The following is a 12,796-nucleotide window of genomic DNA, read 5'->3' on the forward strand; positions in this document are numbered from 1 at the left end:
ATCTGCACAGACATCCCACGTTAATGGAACATAATCATAAATTCAAATATTTGATTTAATCACAGTCAATGTATTAGTGTGTGTGTGTTGGATCAGGATACACTCTGATTGTCAATCGACGGATTCCTTTCTTTTTCCTTTAAAATGATCATCCATAGACGATTTGATTCACGTTATAAAGCTTGGGCTATAAAAAGGTATTAAACTTGAAAATTATATTTGAGTTTATATTAACAGAGACACATTTATAATGAAGCGCCTATGCTTGTTCTCCTATTATGAACATCGACGCAAACACCTTCTCATTATTCGTGAGTGTGAGTTTTTTTTGCCAGGGAGTAGAATATTTATATTCTCGCCAAGCGGCGGGTTTGTTTTAATTGACACTCACTGGGACTGCAAAAAAAAACAAGGAGCAACCCCCATCTACCGGCAGAATCTCTGCTATCTCCTCTCTTCCCAGTCAACAGTTCAACCGCCTTTCTCGACTGACGTTTTAGGCTACACGGACGACGTGACTTCAGTTACAGGTAAGCAACATTTTAGGCTTAATTTGCATCTTTTCTGTCACACGATGACAAATAATAGATTGATAAACACGGGCAAGAAATAGAAGAAATAGAAAGTGATAGAAAAACAACAAAGTTAGGATGATCTACATGATGTAGCCCACTCAGACATATGAAGGATTAAGGCAGAAAGTCACTTTTGAGGCGCGTCATGGATTTTATCCGGTGTTGTTTTGAATACAGTGTTCATGGTCAACATTTTGTTTTGGAAGAAAATCAAGGTTGGAATTGATAAGACACTGCACGGTTTGCCTACAGTGGACTGTAAGCTAGTGCATCTGATTTTCTGCAAAGTATGGCCTATAGCAGGCTGCAGAGGAAAGGCAATGACAGCGGACGAGAATAGAACTTGTCGGAATATTTTAAATTGCTTCCGACTTCAACCCAAATTTAACTGAAGGAACCATTTTAAAATGAAAATGACGTTTTTTCCCCCTGATAAAACACTATGACACACGAGCCTCTAGTTCTACTGTCATAGGCTCAATCAAAACAAAAATGGGCAACTGATAAGAATATATTAGACAGAATATGACTGATACTGCACGGTCAATGGGCATTTTCTAAAAAATCAAGACGACATTATGCATTAAATTAGGGTTAACTGCTCAATTTAATGTCCTAAACCTAAAAGTTAGAAACCGCAATCTAACAAGGCAAATGACAAGTCTATATTTTATATTCTCCTATTGTTAGGTGTGTACAAAACATTGTACATTTACATTTAAATACGTTAATTTAGGCTACCTTCTCGTCTAAACACATGGAACGCGCGTGCACACACTGACACGTTTTAATCCCTCTTCATTTCAATGAAATGTCATTGCTGCAGGCTACAGAGGCAAACGCTTCTAGGGTTTAGGGAACATTTTGAATTCTGAAGTCAAACCTTTCTGAGTAAAAAAATCAGCTCACGATGTAATTAGCCTACACAGTAGGCCTACCAGTACAAACATGATAAAATACGTATCAAAGTGGACTGGGGTCGTAGCCTCGGCTGTATGCATGTGTCTTGCACGAAATATACTCGCAAATGTCACATGGAGTGAGCTGGAATCACTTTCCTCTGGCGCTTCTGTTTTCTTTGTCTAAGTAAAAAGAAATCCTGTGTGTCTTGTTTCCACTCAGTGGTTGGTGGTAAGAAACTGACGGAGCGCAAATGAAGTCTAGTGCTGTCAGCGGATCCACCTTGACGAAAGTTTAGCAGTTTCCAAATGGCGTTATCTAGAGGACCCAATTAAATACACGACTTCTGACCTTGGGAACAAATGAACATGTAACACATTCTAAAATTATTGGATTTGACGATAGTATTATCACCTCCGGCACCATAATTGCCTATTTTTTTCTATCGGGGCATAAACGAACAAGTCATCTTTTGTTATTTTTTAAGGCAAACCAACATAAACTTTTATTTCTTAATGACTTTTTTATTGTCTGTACGGATTTGGTAAAAATCCTAAAAAAGGCCTAGGCCTAGGCTACTGTAATTCAGTCACAACATCCAGATTTTTTTGCCTATACAGACTATGGAGAAAATTGAGCAAAATTATGTATTTAATTTTGTAAAGCTAATCAATTGCCATTGCAACGCTAAGCAATAATCAAGTCCTTTACTTTATTATCCAATAACCTCTTCAATAAAATACCAGGTATATGTTAATTAACAGACAGTCGGTATCCATTAGTGTCTACTAGAGTATAGGCCTATTCATTGAAAGCATTGATCTAGTTTTACCCTAATTACAGCTCTAACGGATTGAATGGAAGCATGCGTCTCGTTTACAGATAGATTAACACGACACCAGAGTGTTGGTCTTCAGTTTTTAAAAAAATATACTAAAAAAGGCATATAGCCTACTCATTTTACATAACGTTGTCTGAAGTGTCTATTGCAATTGTATATGCTTATGCGTTGAGTTTTAATTAATTGAGGCCATGTTTTGTAAACCAATGCTACATTATTTCTGGGTTAATGTAAACTGAACTGCCCCACCCAACAGCCTATCCATCACACATACATACGCACACTCATACACACACACACACAAACAAGAGTTTTTATACGTTATCAAACTCTATATGGAGTGACACAGCACACTGTATTTAATTTTGCAAGTAATAGTTTAATTCTAAGGACGTTATGGGCTAACATGCAAGTTCAAACCAACTGCAGCAACGATTACATTCTAAATACATTGAAACGTTTGGGAAATGTATCCTATCACTTACAGGTGAACATAGGCTAACCCAATACTGAAAACTATAATCCAAACATAGGAAAAACGAATATCATCATGTTCATAAATCGAAAATGTTTCAAACTATATTTATAAAACCGTTAAATACAAGCTCTGCTAATTCGACCACTCCTACCTGACTGGTTTCTTAGTTCTTTTTTAACCAAATGGAATTAAAAATAATGAAAATGTCAATACCAAAAAGTGCTTCTCCATGCTCGCGCAGCCAGCACCGGGGGTTTGAAAGAAGAGTGACAGCTCTTTGTTGGTGAATAGAAATCAGTGGCAATAGAGAGAGGGAGAACTCCTCCTACCAAATTATCCAAACTGGGCAGGCTTTTGCTCTCTTCACAAATAGGACACGGCTCTCAAATTCAGGCAGTCACAACCTGACCTTCAAGCACACGGAACCCTAACGAGACATCGGTGGGACTGTCTAGAGAAAACAAAAACATATATTTTTTGCAGTTTTAACCATTACAACGTTTTTACTGACTGTCGTACCATTTGGACTACCTTTTTGACTACGGAGGGGAAAGCTGTCCTAGTCACCACGGTGTTCCCACTTTTCTTCCACCGAGTTGTAACCTTTTTTAGTTTGGCATTTGAGGGGAGCTGAGTTGAGAACTAGTGTGTGTGTGCCTCTTTCGCCTCAGAGTCAGTCGGATGCGCTGAGAGTCCGGGGCGCAACGCTGTTTATGGAAGTTGTGGGCTGCAAGGCAGAAGCGAGCAGTTGCACATTGCATCCAGGAGTCATGCTTTTCCACGGGATCTCCGGGGATCATATCCAAGGAATCATGGAGGAGATGGAGAGGAGGTCTAAAACGGACTCGCGTCTGGCTAAAGGCGTGCAGCTAAATGGTAGAGAATCGGTAAGAGTAAAGCAGACTTGCATTTTATCGCCTCCAAGATAATTGTTGATTTGCAAATAAATCAGAAAAGCCTAGAGATAGGCTACTGTTTTCAGTGGACGTCTAAGGCCAGTTTTTGCCAGTTCATATAAGTTGTATTTCATTTTAGTTTTCACTGAGGCTATAGGGAGTATGTCAACAATTACGTCTCATAGCCGAACAATATTTTCAGAATCAGATTCTGCATGTTATAAAAAAGGTCAAAAAAATTGACCTTATTTGGTATAGCCTATATTTCCTCTAATTACATTTCTGATTAAGTTCGCTACTAACTGTCTATGAAATGTATTAGATATCTCATTAAAACAAATTACGAATTAGATCAATGCTAAAAAAAAGACAACAGCACCGTAATATTGTTACTATTAATAGTAATGGTGTTAATATTAGTATGCTTAGTGGTAGGCCTAGGTCTAATGGTATTAATTTAAAAAAAATTCAGTTTAACTTTTTTGCAGTTTTAGTCTTAGTTATGAGCCAGATAGGCCTATGCAATTGTTGTGAGTATAATCAACACTAGACAATTTGTATTATTAATACGACAGTAGGCCTAATGTATAACTGTTGTTTGTTCTTGTATTAGACCGATATTATTTGTAAGATCCTTATGGTACTTTTAGAGAACACATAACTGTAAGGAAATGTAGGCATAATCTCTGCAATTGGGCCCTGTAGAAGTAGCTTAGGCTATGTTTCATTGGATTTCTCTGGATACATAATTTTTCAGCAAAACGTAATTTATGTGGGTTTGCCTAACTTTGTCAGATAGGATGAGTCTCTCAGGTACACAATTGTCTGTACCGTTTACCAAATTTATAAGACTAATACATTTATACCAGGCCTGTACAATTTGACTATTGAATTATGACAGCTACAATTCAACGGCCTAACAATATGTATGTGTAGAGTCTTACATTATATTTAATTTTTTCGTGTCTGTTTCCCAGACAATGCCTTCTATGAGCCCAGAGAAGCCCGCCTTGTGTGCCGGTTGCGGGGGTAAAATCTCGGATAGATACTACCTCCTTGCCGTGGATAAACAGTGGCACCTACGGTGTCTCAAATGCTGTGAATGTAAACTGGCTCTGGAGTCGGAGCTAACGTGTTTTGCAAAGGATGGGAGCATCTATTGCAAAGAGGATTACTACAGGTAAGAAAAATAATGTTATGTTTATGTTATCATGTAGCTTATTTAACAACATATAGCATACACACTGACACAAACACATTCTGGCACAAACACATGATACACACGCTGACACACACACACACATTCTCTCTCTCTCTCTCTCTCTCTCTCTCTCTCTCTCTCTCTCTCTCTCTCTCTCTCTCTCTCTCTCTCTCTCTCTCTCTCCGACAGACACTCACATACTGCAAAATACATCCAAAAGCTAATTTTTTTAGGCAATGTAGGCATATATTATTTTGGTCATTGTTTAATCCAGTGAATAGGCCTACTTAAACAACAACAAAAAAGACCTATAGGAAATTGTTTGCCAGATGTCCTTCCAGGCTATTGAAAAATAAACCACAGTGTGTGGAGTATAGGTTAATCATTAACAGATTAAAATACAAATATAGGCTATGTGTGCGTCTAGATTACGGATGCGGTCTAAAGATTCTCTAAGCTTAATTTTAAACAGTTGTGTCATTGTTTCAGAAGGTTCTCCGTGCAAAGGTGCGCACGTTGCCATCTCGGGATATCTGCGTCGGAGATGGTTATGCGGGCGCGGGATTCGGTGTACCATCTCAGCTGCTTCACATGCACCACGTGCAACAAGACCCTCACCACGGGCGACCACTTCGGTATGAAGGATAGCCTGGTGTACTGCCGAGTCCACTTCGAGACTCTGGTCCAGGGGGACTACCATCCGCAACTCAACTACGCTGAGCTGGCTGGGAAGGGCGCAGGCCTGTCTCTGCCTTACTTCAATGGTACCGGCACAGCCCAGAAAGGAAGGCCGCGGAAAAGGAAAAGTCCCGCCATGGGGATAGATATTGCCAGCTACAACTCAGGTGAGGGCCTTGGTTGAGGAATTGAGATGCTGTGAACAATCTGTACACTCAAGGCAATGTTTCCTAACAGCTCAAAATGTAGGCTTATACGCGATACAGCGAGCATCATTTGGGAATGTCAAACTACAGATGTTGCTTAGTTCTGTGCATTGTTAAAATTTAAGAACTGTCTGAAATAAGCTATAGGCTGTCTTTGGCCTATGTTGAGGTGAAAACATGTCAGCGTCATTATGCGTCGCTAAAAATGTCCAGGCCTGGACTTTAGTAAAACCTATCTCCACCATCTCTACCAGCAGGAATAGCTTTACTTCAATCGAAAACTGACCTAATTTCCACAGCCTTTCGATCGGCGTTTATAATTAAGAGTCATATTAGGTCATCGAATGCGTAACATGGCTATACACATGAACGTGAACTGGTGACCTACGCACGTGCAGGGGGTACAACGGTAATTTGCTATCGTTGCTTAAATGCACCGCCGCTAAACTTGTAATCTTTCGATTGTCTGTCTATGGGGAAAATTGCCTCGGCACAAATACTCGTTATATAGCCTACATTACTGTTAATTTTAGGTTGAAAATGGCATTCAGACGCTGAAGGTTAGAATCCAGCCCAGCAGCGTCTCTTTTGTTGCTCCTTTTTACAATTACTATCCGGTTGAGAAAGTTTGGCATTGTGTGCCAAGTTCCTTCTGTTCTTCATGAATAGAGACGAATAAGGGCAATCTGCGTGTTAATTGTTTCTCGTTAATTAAAGGTGACGTTGGAATCCCTGGCCTCCAACTAGTTCTGAATCATACTCAGTTCTCAGCACAGTTCTCAGACGCCGAGGCAAAGGATTAGCCTACAATGAATCCGATCTCAAATGAACACGGGGTGTTTGTCAAATGTCGCTAAATTATTTAGGAGAACAAAATGATTCTGAACGACTCACACGTTCAAATTATGTATAATATTTAATTATGATTATAGGCCTACACTTTGTAATTGTCGGGGCAATGCATTTTATTTATCATATATTAATATAGGTCAGTAGTCAAACATATACAAGTTATTTTTTTCAAGCTGAACATTTTGTTCAAGTTCGTTCGTCAAAATAATGATATAGCACAACTATAAAAGGCCAGGGACACATCACCATATTACCCCACCCAATGAATAGTTTAAAACAACTGGGTGTTCAATTAATCTACCGACCGAACAACCTATCTGATCAAGTGATCTGTGGTTATGGATTATTTCTCCAATAAAACATCGTTTTATTGGTTCTAGTTCTGACATTGTTCATAAACATTATGGTCTATATACATCCTACATAATTTATCTTATTTATCTGCTTAAAATGGCTGTTTTTATGGTAGCAGCATTGAGCATATCCTGTGTTTCTTGCCACTGAGAACGACAACGTTTCCTTATGTTTTCATGAGGCTTTAACTCCAGAGCTCAATTCCAACCCTGCTGTCTTTTCCGTGCTTGCTTGCTTACTTGTAGAGACCCCTGGTGGATTGTTTCGGAATGGAAGTAACGCACTGTCAACTGCTCAAAAATGACTTTTTGATACAAATCAGTGTTCATTTGCTAACGTGGACATCGTGGAAATATAATTTTAGACACACAGCAGACGCTTGGACAGAAACAGAAATTGTATGTCCAAAATATAAGCTGACACATCCATCTAGCACAGGTTTGACCCCTACCATAACTTATACTTTGTTTAAAATAGGCAAAAAAATAGAGCTATAACAATTACTATTGTTTAATAAATTTTATTAATATGTCTTGATATGTTTTGAAAAGTTTTATTTTGTGCTTGTTTTCCTTTTTTTTCACTACAAATTTCTAATATTTTGTGTTCTCTTTAAGCTTATAAAAGTTATCTTATAAACAAAACTAATCTGTTTAAAATATGGAGCATGATGGCCTTTCCCCTAAATTCCACTTCAAACAGTCCTAAATTCATCGATGGCTTAAAATAATTAATAAGATGAAGGAAATTAATCAAACACTATTGTAAAATACTAAATCACAATGGGGTCCCATTCATTTATGAAGCCCCCCCCCCCCCCCGCACCTTGAACCCTAACCCTTAACAAGCAGTTGGTTTGCTCCTTACTGGCTTGTTTTCCTGACAAACCTCTTGGCGTTCCCTCTCCCAGGTTGTAACGAGAACGAGGCCGATCATCTGGACCGTGACCAGCAGGCCTACCCTCCCTCACAGAAGACCAAGCGCATGCGTACCTCCTTCAAGCACCACCAGCTCCGCACCATGAAGTCTTACTTTGCCATCAACCACAACCCTGACGCCAAGGACCTGAAGCAGCTGGCCCAGAAGACGGGCCTCACCAAAAGAGTTCTGCAGGTAAGCAGCCATTGCTGACCGTCTCGTCACTGTCACCCCTGTCCCCCCTGTTTCATGACACTCTTATTTGATCATGACATTCAAATCCATCTAAGTCATCTTTTCTGCTTAGTTTGGTCCTCCGTTTCCATTGGTTTTGTATCTAGGGGGTGTTTGGTCTTCTGTGCAGATCTGAAGGGGGTTGAAGGCCAGGGGTGTTTATGAAGGACAGGATGGGGGACTTCCAAAACTCTTGGAGGGTGATTAGCGCAGTTAGAGAGTGCACAAAAAAATAGTGTTCAAACAAAAAATGCTGTGGTGAAAGCAACATTTTCACAATCATTCCCACAGGTCAAATATCCGACTAGCAAGCACAGTTGGTAATTATTGCTATTGTTTAAATAAAAATACTACTCTTTAAGACCAAAATTGTGGGGAGAAAACCAGCAGCCTATTTCATTTTAATCTACCTATTGTACTGAACTGTGGAGAATCTTGTAGTTAATTAAGCACATTGTGATATCAACCAAATACGTAACCATTGTATTGTAGAGAAAAGCAGGAGAGGCATAATTTGATAATTATTTTCTTTAAGACTAAGACATAAACAAAAGTAAAGCCATTGGGAATTGGTTTGCAGGTTTGGTTCCAAAACGCAAGAGCCAAATTCAGAAGGAACGTTTTGCGACAGGAGAATGGGGGTGTTGATAAGGCAGACGGCTCCTCTCTCCCTCCACCCTCATCCGACAGCGGAGCACTGAGCCCCCCCTCCAGCGCGGCCACTCTTACAGACCTGACCAATCCCTCAATCACAGTAGTGACCTCCGTGACCTCTAGCTTGGACAGCCATGATTCGGGGAGCCCTTCACAAACTACCCTGACAAACCTTTTCTAACACGTCAGCTCTAGCAGATTCATTGTTTTTGTTCTCGACTCGATTTTGGATTTTTCTTTTTGTTGTTGAAATGACACCTTTAAGAAACCAGAGACAGCTCATTGGAATAGAGAGTACTGTGCTGTACACACAACAAGAACATTTAAATACAAAGAAATTATTTTGATGTGTAGCATTTGCAAACGCTTGGCAGCTGAGTCTGTAGTGAAATACAGAGAGCAGTGATTGATTTGCGAATGGGACATTTGGATGTGGACGGTGTTGAAAATTTAACTAAAACGGTTCAACAATCTTGGACAGACCCCAAGTGGAACTATTTTGTTGAAGAAATCGGATCATTGTACCTCATTTTATTTCATTTGTCGTCATGATTTGAAAGAGATACAGTTTAGCAGTTTCAAATACTTTCTGTATCATTTACAAGTTGATTTCAAATCATTTGAATTTTTACCCTAAGTAATTTGTGTATGTGCAAATCCGTATCTTTCCTTACACGGGGGAAATATTGAAAGATTTTGCAGAATGTGCTATTAAATGTAACTGAAAACCCAGATCTATCTTCAGACTGTTTCAGCCTTTAGGCCCAGATGTAATAGGCCACAGACCTATTACACCGAGATAAATGTTAAACTTAAAAAATGAACCCAAACATTACAACTCATATGCTAAGTAAATGCTACAACTTCAACATGCATTTTGTTTTGACACCTCAACTGTGATAGAATTTTTAAGAGCTGAGTAAATCTGTCCATCTGTACAGTGGTAACTGTTCAACCTGCAGTGGAGTCACATAGATATTAGAGACAGCTTTCAACAAGAAAACGAAACAGAAATTCTGATTGGACCACAGTGAGCGGGGCACTATTTAATAGATTGTTTACATCATACGAGCACTTTTACAAATCTGTTCATTGATTCACGATATTCAAATCAGTGTGCCCGTGGAATTACGGATCAATTCAATTGCACAGTGACAACAAGCCGCCCAGCGAAAGTGCATTATTATCACGTTGCTCAGGGTAACAATGTAATTTTGGAGAAGACTGGAGGGAGGAAGAGAGATGCTTCAGAGTAGAGCAGCAGGCCTGTCAGCTGACCTCAGACCAAGTCAAGCTGTTACAGGTAGCCAGTAAGAAGATACATCAATCTCCCTGTTTCTATCGTTTTGGGCCATTTTTATCCTTTCTTAACAGACAATTGCCACTGAACACACCAAAACCATTATTCTTTTGGCTGGAAGTGGAGAGGAGAGGAGAGATAGTGAGCAAATCTTTACTGGGGTGGCTAAAAACATTTTGTTGTGTCACAGTTTGTTCTATTGTAGAACAAAGTGTTACTCTAGATCTGCTTCAAAAAGTGGATGCCTAACTCAGTTCTACTATGTGCCTTATGCTATAACTTGGAAGAAAGGTTGTGAAATTCAGGATTTATGTGTTGTTTGTTGACTGACTCACATCCTCTCGACGCCACACTAGTTTTGTACTGTTTTGCATCTTATATCTGAAGATCTTTTTATGGTGTATCCTGTTCAAAGGGGGCAGCGATGTCATAGAAAGCATTTGTGCACTCTTTGAGATATAGTTGGTAAATCCAAGAATCTTATATATTGATCATCGTGTTGATAGTTGAGTACAGTAAGTGTTCTATCAAGATTGTCCATGTTTCCCTGTTTCTTGATAAAGATGGTGTATAGAAGCTATTTCTCCTTAAATATTTATGGACCAAACGGTTGTTATATATCTTATTAAATTTGTGTGAATAAAAATACTTTGCTTTAACTGAGTTTTATTTTTCATTACACTTGCCATTTTTGTGTTTGTTTCCTAAATACTACGTTTTATTTTATCACATCAGCAAATGAATTAGCATTCAATTATTGATGAGCGATTAAAAACTTTCCACATTTTTGCTTCCATTTTTAATTTAAATTTCCTATTTTCTGATGTTTTTAGTTGTAATGTAATGCCCCATGGATTTGCATCTAAACCCTGTAGTCAAAACAACAACATGAAAATGGCTTTTTAATGCATGAACATGGATACTTTTTAAAATTGAAATCGAAGGAATGCTTCTGAGCATACAGTGATATATGCATATTATTTTAGTACACCTAAAGTGAAATAAGAGTAATTGCAGACCCCGTAAAGCCAGGTTGCTCTGTAGTTAATATATTCTTACTCTATGATTTCTTTCAGGGAGAACAAATCTTGGGGCATTACAGCCATACTTCCCGACGTTTGAAAATTCCCTAAAGTATTATCAGAAGGGGAAAACTTTGATCGGAATTCCTCATCATTGAAGACAAAGACAATATTAGGATAAGATGATAGAAAATTGAGAGACAGAAAAAAAAACTGACAAAAAAATTAACTGACAAAAAAACCTGTTTCAATCCAAAATGTACAACAGGTTTGTCCTTCCTGTTTGAATTCACACACGGTGGGAAAAACATAAAGTGGGATATTTCAGATCGCATTGTGAAAAAGTCTTGACATTGCCATTTGTATTGAAATCGTTTTCACAGTGAAAACATATCTGTATTGTAATATAACTGTATGAAGCAGAGCAACCTCGCAGAAGGGAATACGCTGTGATTAAAGGACAGCCGTCATTTAATAAGATTACACTAGAAATACACACTCACACACTTACACACACACACACACACACACACACACACACACAGATACACTTACACACACTACAAACACTATAAATATACATTATTGTGACACTCATCCCTATCAGAATATCAGCTTGCTATTAGAAACATTTATTTTGTCGCAAATGTCATTTTGTAAACACACGGCCTCCTTAAAACTCGGTAGCAGGATGCCCATCAAATGTGAGTCGATGAAGAGGAGGAGGAGGAAGAGGACTGCAGGGTTCTCGCTCTGCCATCTGGCTGTACCGATGGAAGGAAGTAAACAAAAACAAAAATGAAATAGAAAGATGAAGAAAATTCAAATTTTGCATGCACCTCATCAACTTGGTAGCATTTTCCTTGAGATGTGTTCTTTAGTTTTATGCATTGTATCGTCACTGTCAGCTGTAAAATAAAAGATTATGAAAACTCAGTCCTTGATGGCCGTACAGTAAAGCTTGCAGTCCAGAGTCACAAGGACATGGATTGATTTGTGTCAAGAGGATTGCTTTGTCAACCGACAGTGCAGCACGTTAACTACCAGACTACTTGCTTATTTCAACATTGGAGTTATTTTTAGAAGCGATGATTTATGCATGCAGTGTGCCGAATGACAAGTACATGAAATTTCATTAGCAGTGCATGACATTACAAAACATTTGCCCAGTAAGTGTAGGATTACAGGTGGAGACAATGGAGGGGGAGTACATCTGTTATGGCAAAAGTATTTTGAATTAAAACTTTTCATTCTCATCTTTATATTATTATTGAAATGGATTGGCACATTTTAGACTTCTTTCAAATAAGGGCACATTTCCATAAAGAAAAACATACAAACGATTAAGTATTTGCCTTCCGTGTGTTCTAGCATCCCAAATCACAATGTGGTAACAGATTAGATAGCAACACAATTTGATCTATTTATTCATTGGCAGTTTGTGTCCCGTGCAGGTAGGGAGTCAGGTGGCTGAGCGGTTAGGGAATCGGGCTAGTAATCAGAAGGTTGCTGGTTCGATTCCCCGACAGTGACAAATAATGTTGTGTCCAAGGCACTTCACCCTACTTGCCTCGGGGGGAATGACCCTGTACTTACTGTAAGTCGCTCTGGATAAGAGCGTCCGCTAAATGACTAAATGTAAATGCTGCATGTTGGTGTTGAGAGTGGGACAGGGGGCTGAGTCAGG

The 12,796-nt window shown here is 38.9% G+C and overlaps 1 protein-coding gene across 4 annotated transcripts; it reads left to right on the forward strand.

The window, feature by feature from the left end:
• Positions 1-400: 400 nt before the first annotated feature.
• On the forward strand, positions 401-12,365 carry lhx9 (LIM homeobox 9). Of its 4 annotated transcripts, XM_062452731.1 has the most exons (6): positions 401-530; positions 3,466-3,681; positions 4,668-4,870; positions 5,381-5,736; positions 7,892-8,094; positions 8,714-11,127. In XM_062452731.1, exons 2-6 carry the CDS (start codon positions 3,508-3,510, stop codon positions 8,966-8,968), a joined length of 1,191 nt encoding a protein of 396 aa, XP_062308715.1. In that variant the 5' UTR covers positions 401-530; positions 3,466-3,507; the 3' UTR covers positions 8,969-11,127. The 4 variants fall into 4 exon arrangements, with proteins under 4 accessions (XP_062308715.1, XP_062308716.1, XP_062308717.1 ...); XM_062452732.1 differs by lacking the exon at positions 401-530 and having other exon boundaries at positions 3,180-3,681; positions 5,384-5,736; XM_062452733.1 differs by lacking the exons at positions 401-530; positions 8,714-11,127 and adding an exon at positions 11,164-12,365 and having other exon boundaries at positions 3,184-3,681.
• Positions 12,366-12,796: the final 431 nt, after the last annotated feature.

The sequence above is a fragment of the Osmerus eperlanus genome, chromosome 26, assembly GCF_963692335.1.
Source record: "Osmerus eperlanus chromosome 26, fOsmEpe2.1, whole genome shotgun sequence".
Taxonomy (NCBI): domain Eukaryota; kingdom Metazoa; phylum Chordata; class Actinopteri; order Osmeriformes; family Osmeridae; genus Osmerus; species Osmerus eperlanus.

Coding starts and splice junctions, on each gene's coding strand:
- lhx9 (XM_062452731.1), top strand. CDS start 3,508: ATGGAAGTTGTGGGCTGCAAGGCAGAAGCGAGCAGTTGCACATTGCAT. Junction 3,682..4,667: donor AGCTAAATGGTAGAGAATCG/GTAAGAGTAAAG, acceptor TCTGTTTCCCAG/ACAATGCCTTCTATGAGCCC. Junction 4,871..5,380: donor TGCAAAGAGGATTACTACAG/GTAAGAAAAATA, acceptor TCATTGTTTCAG/AAGGTTCTCCGTGCAAAGGT.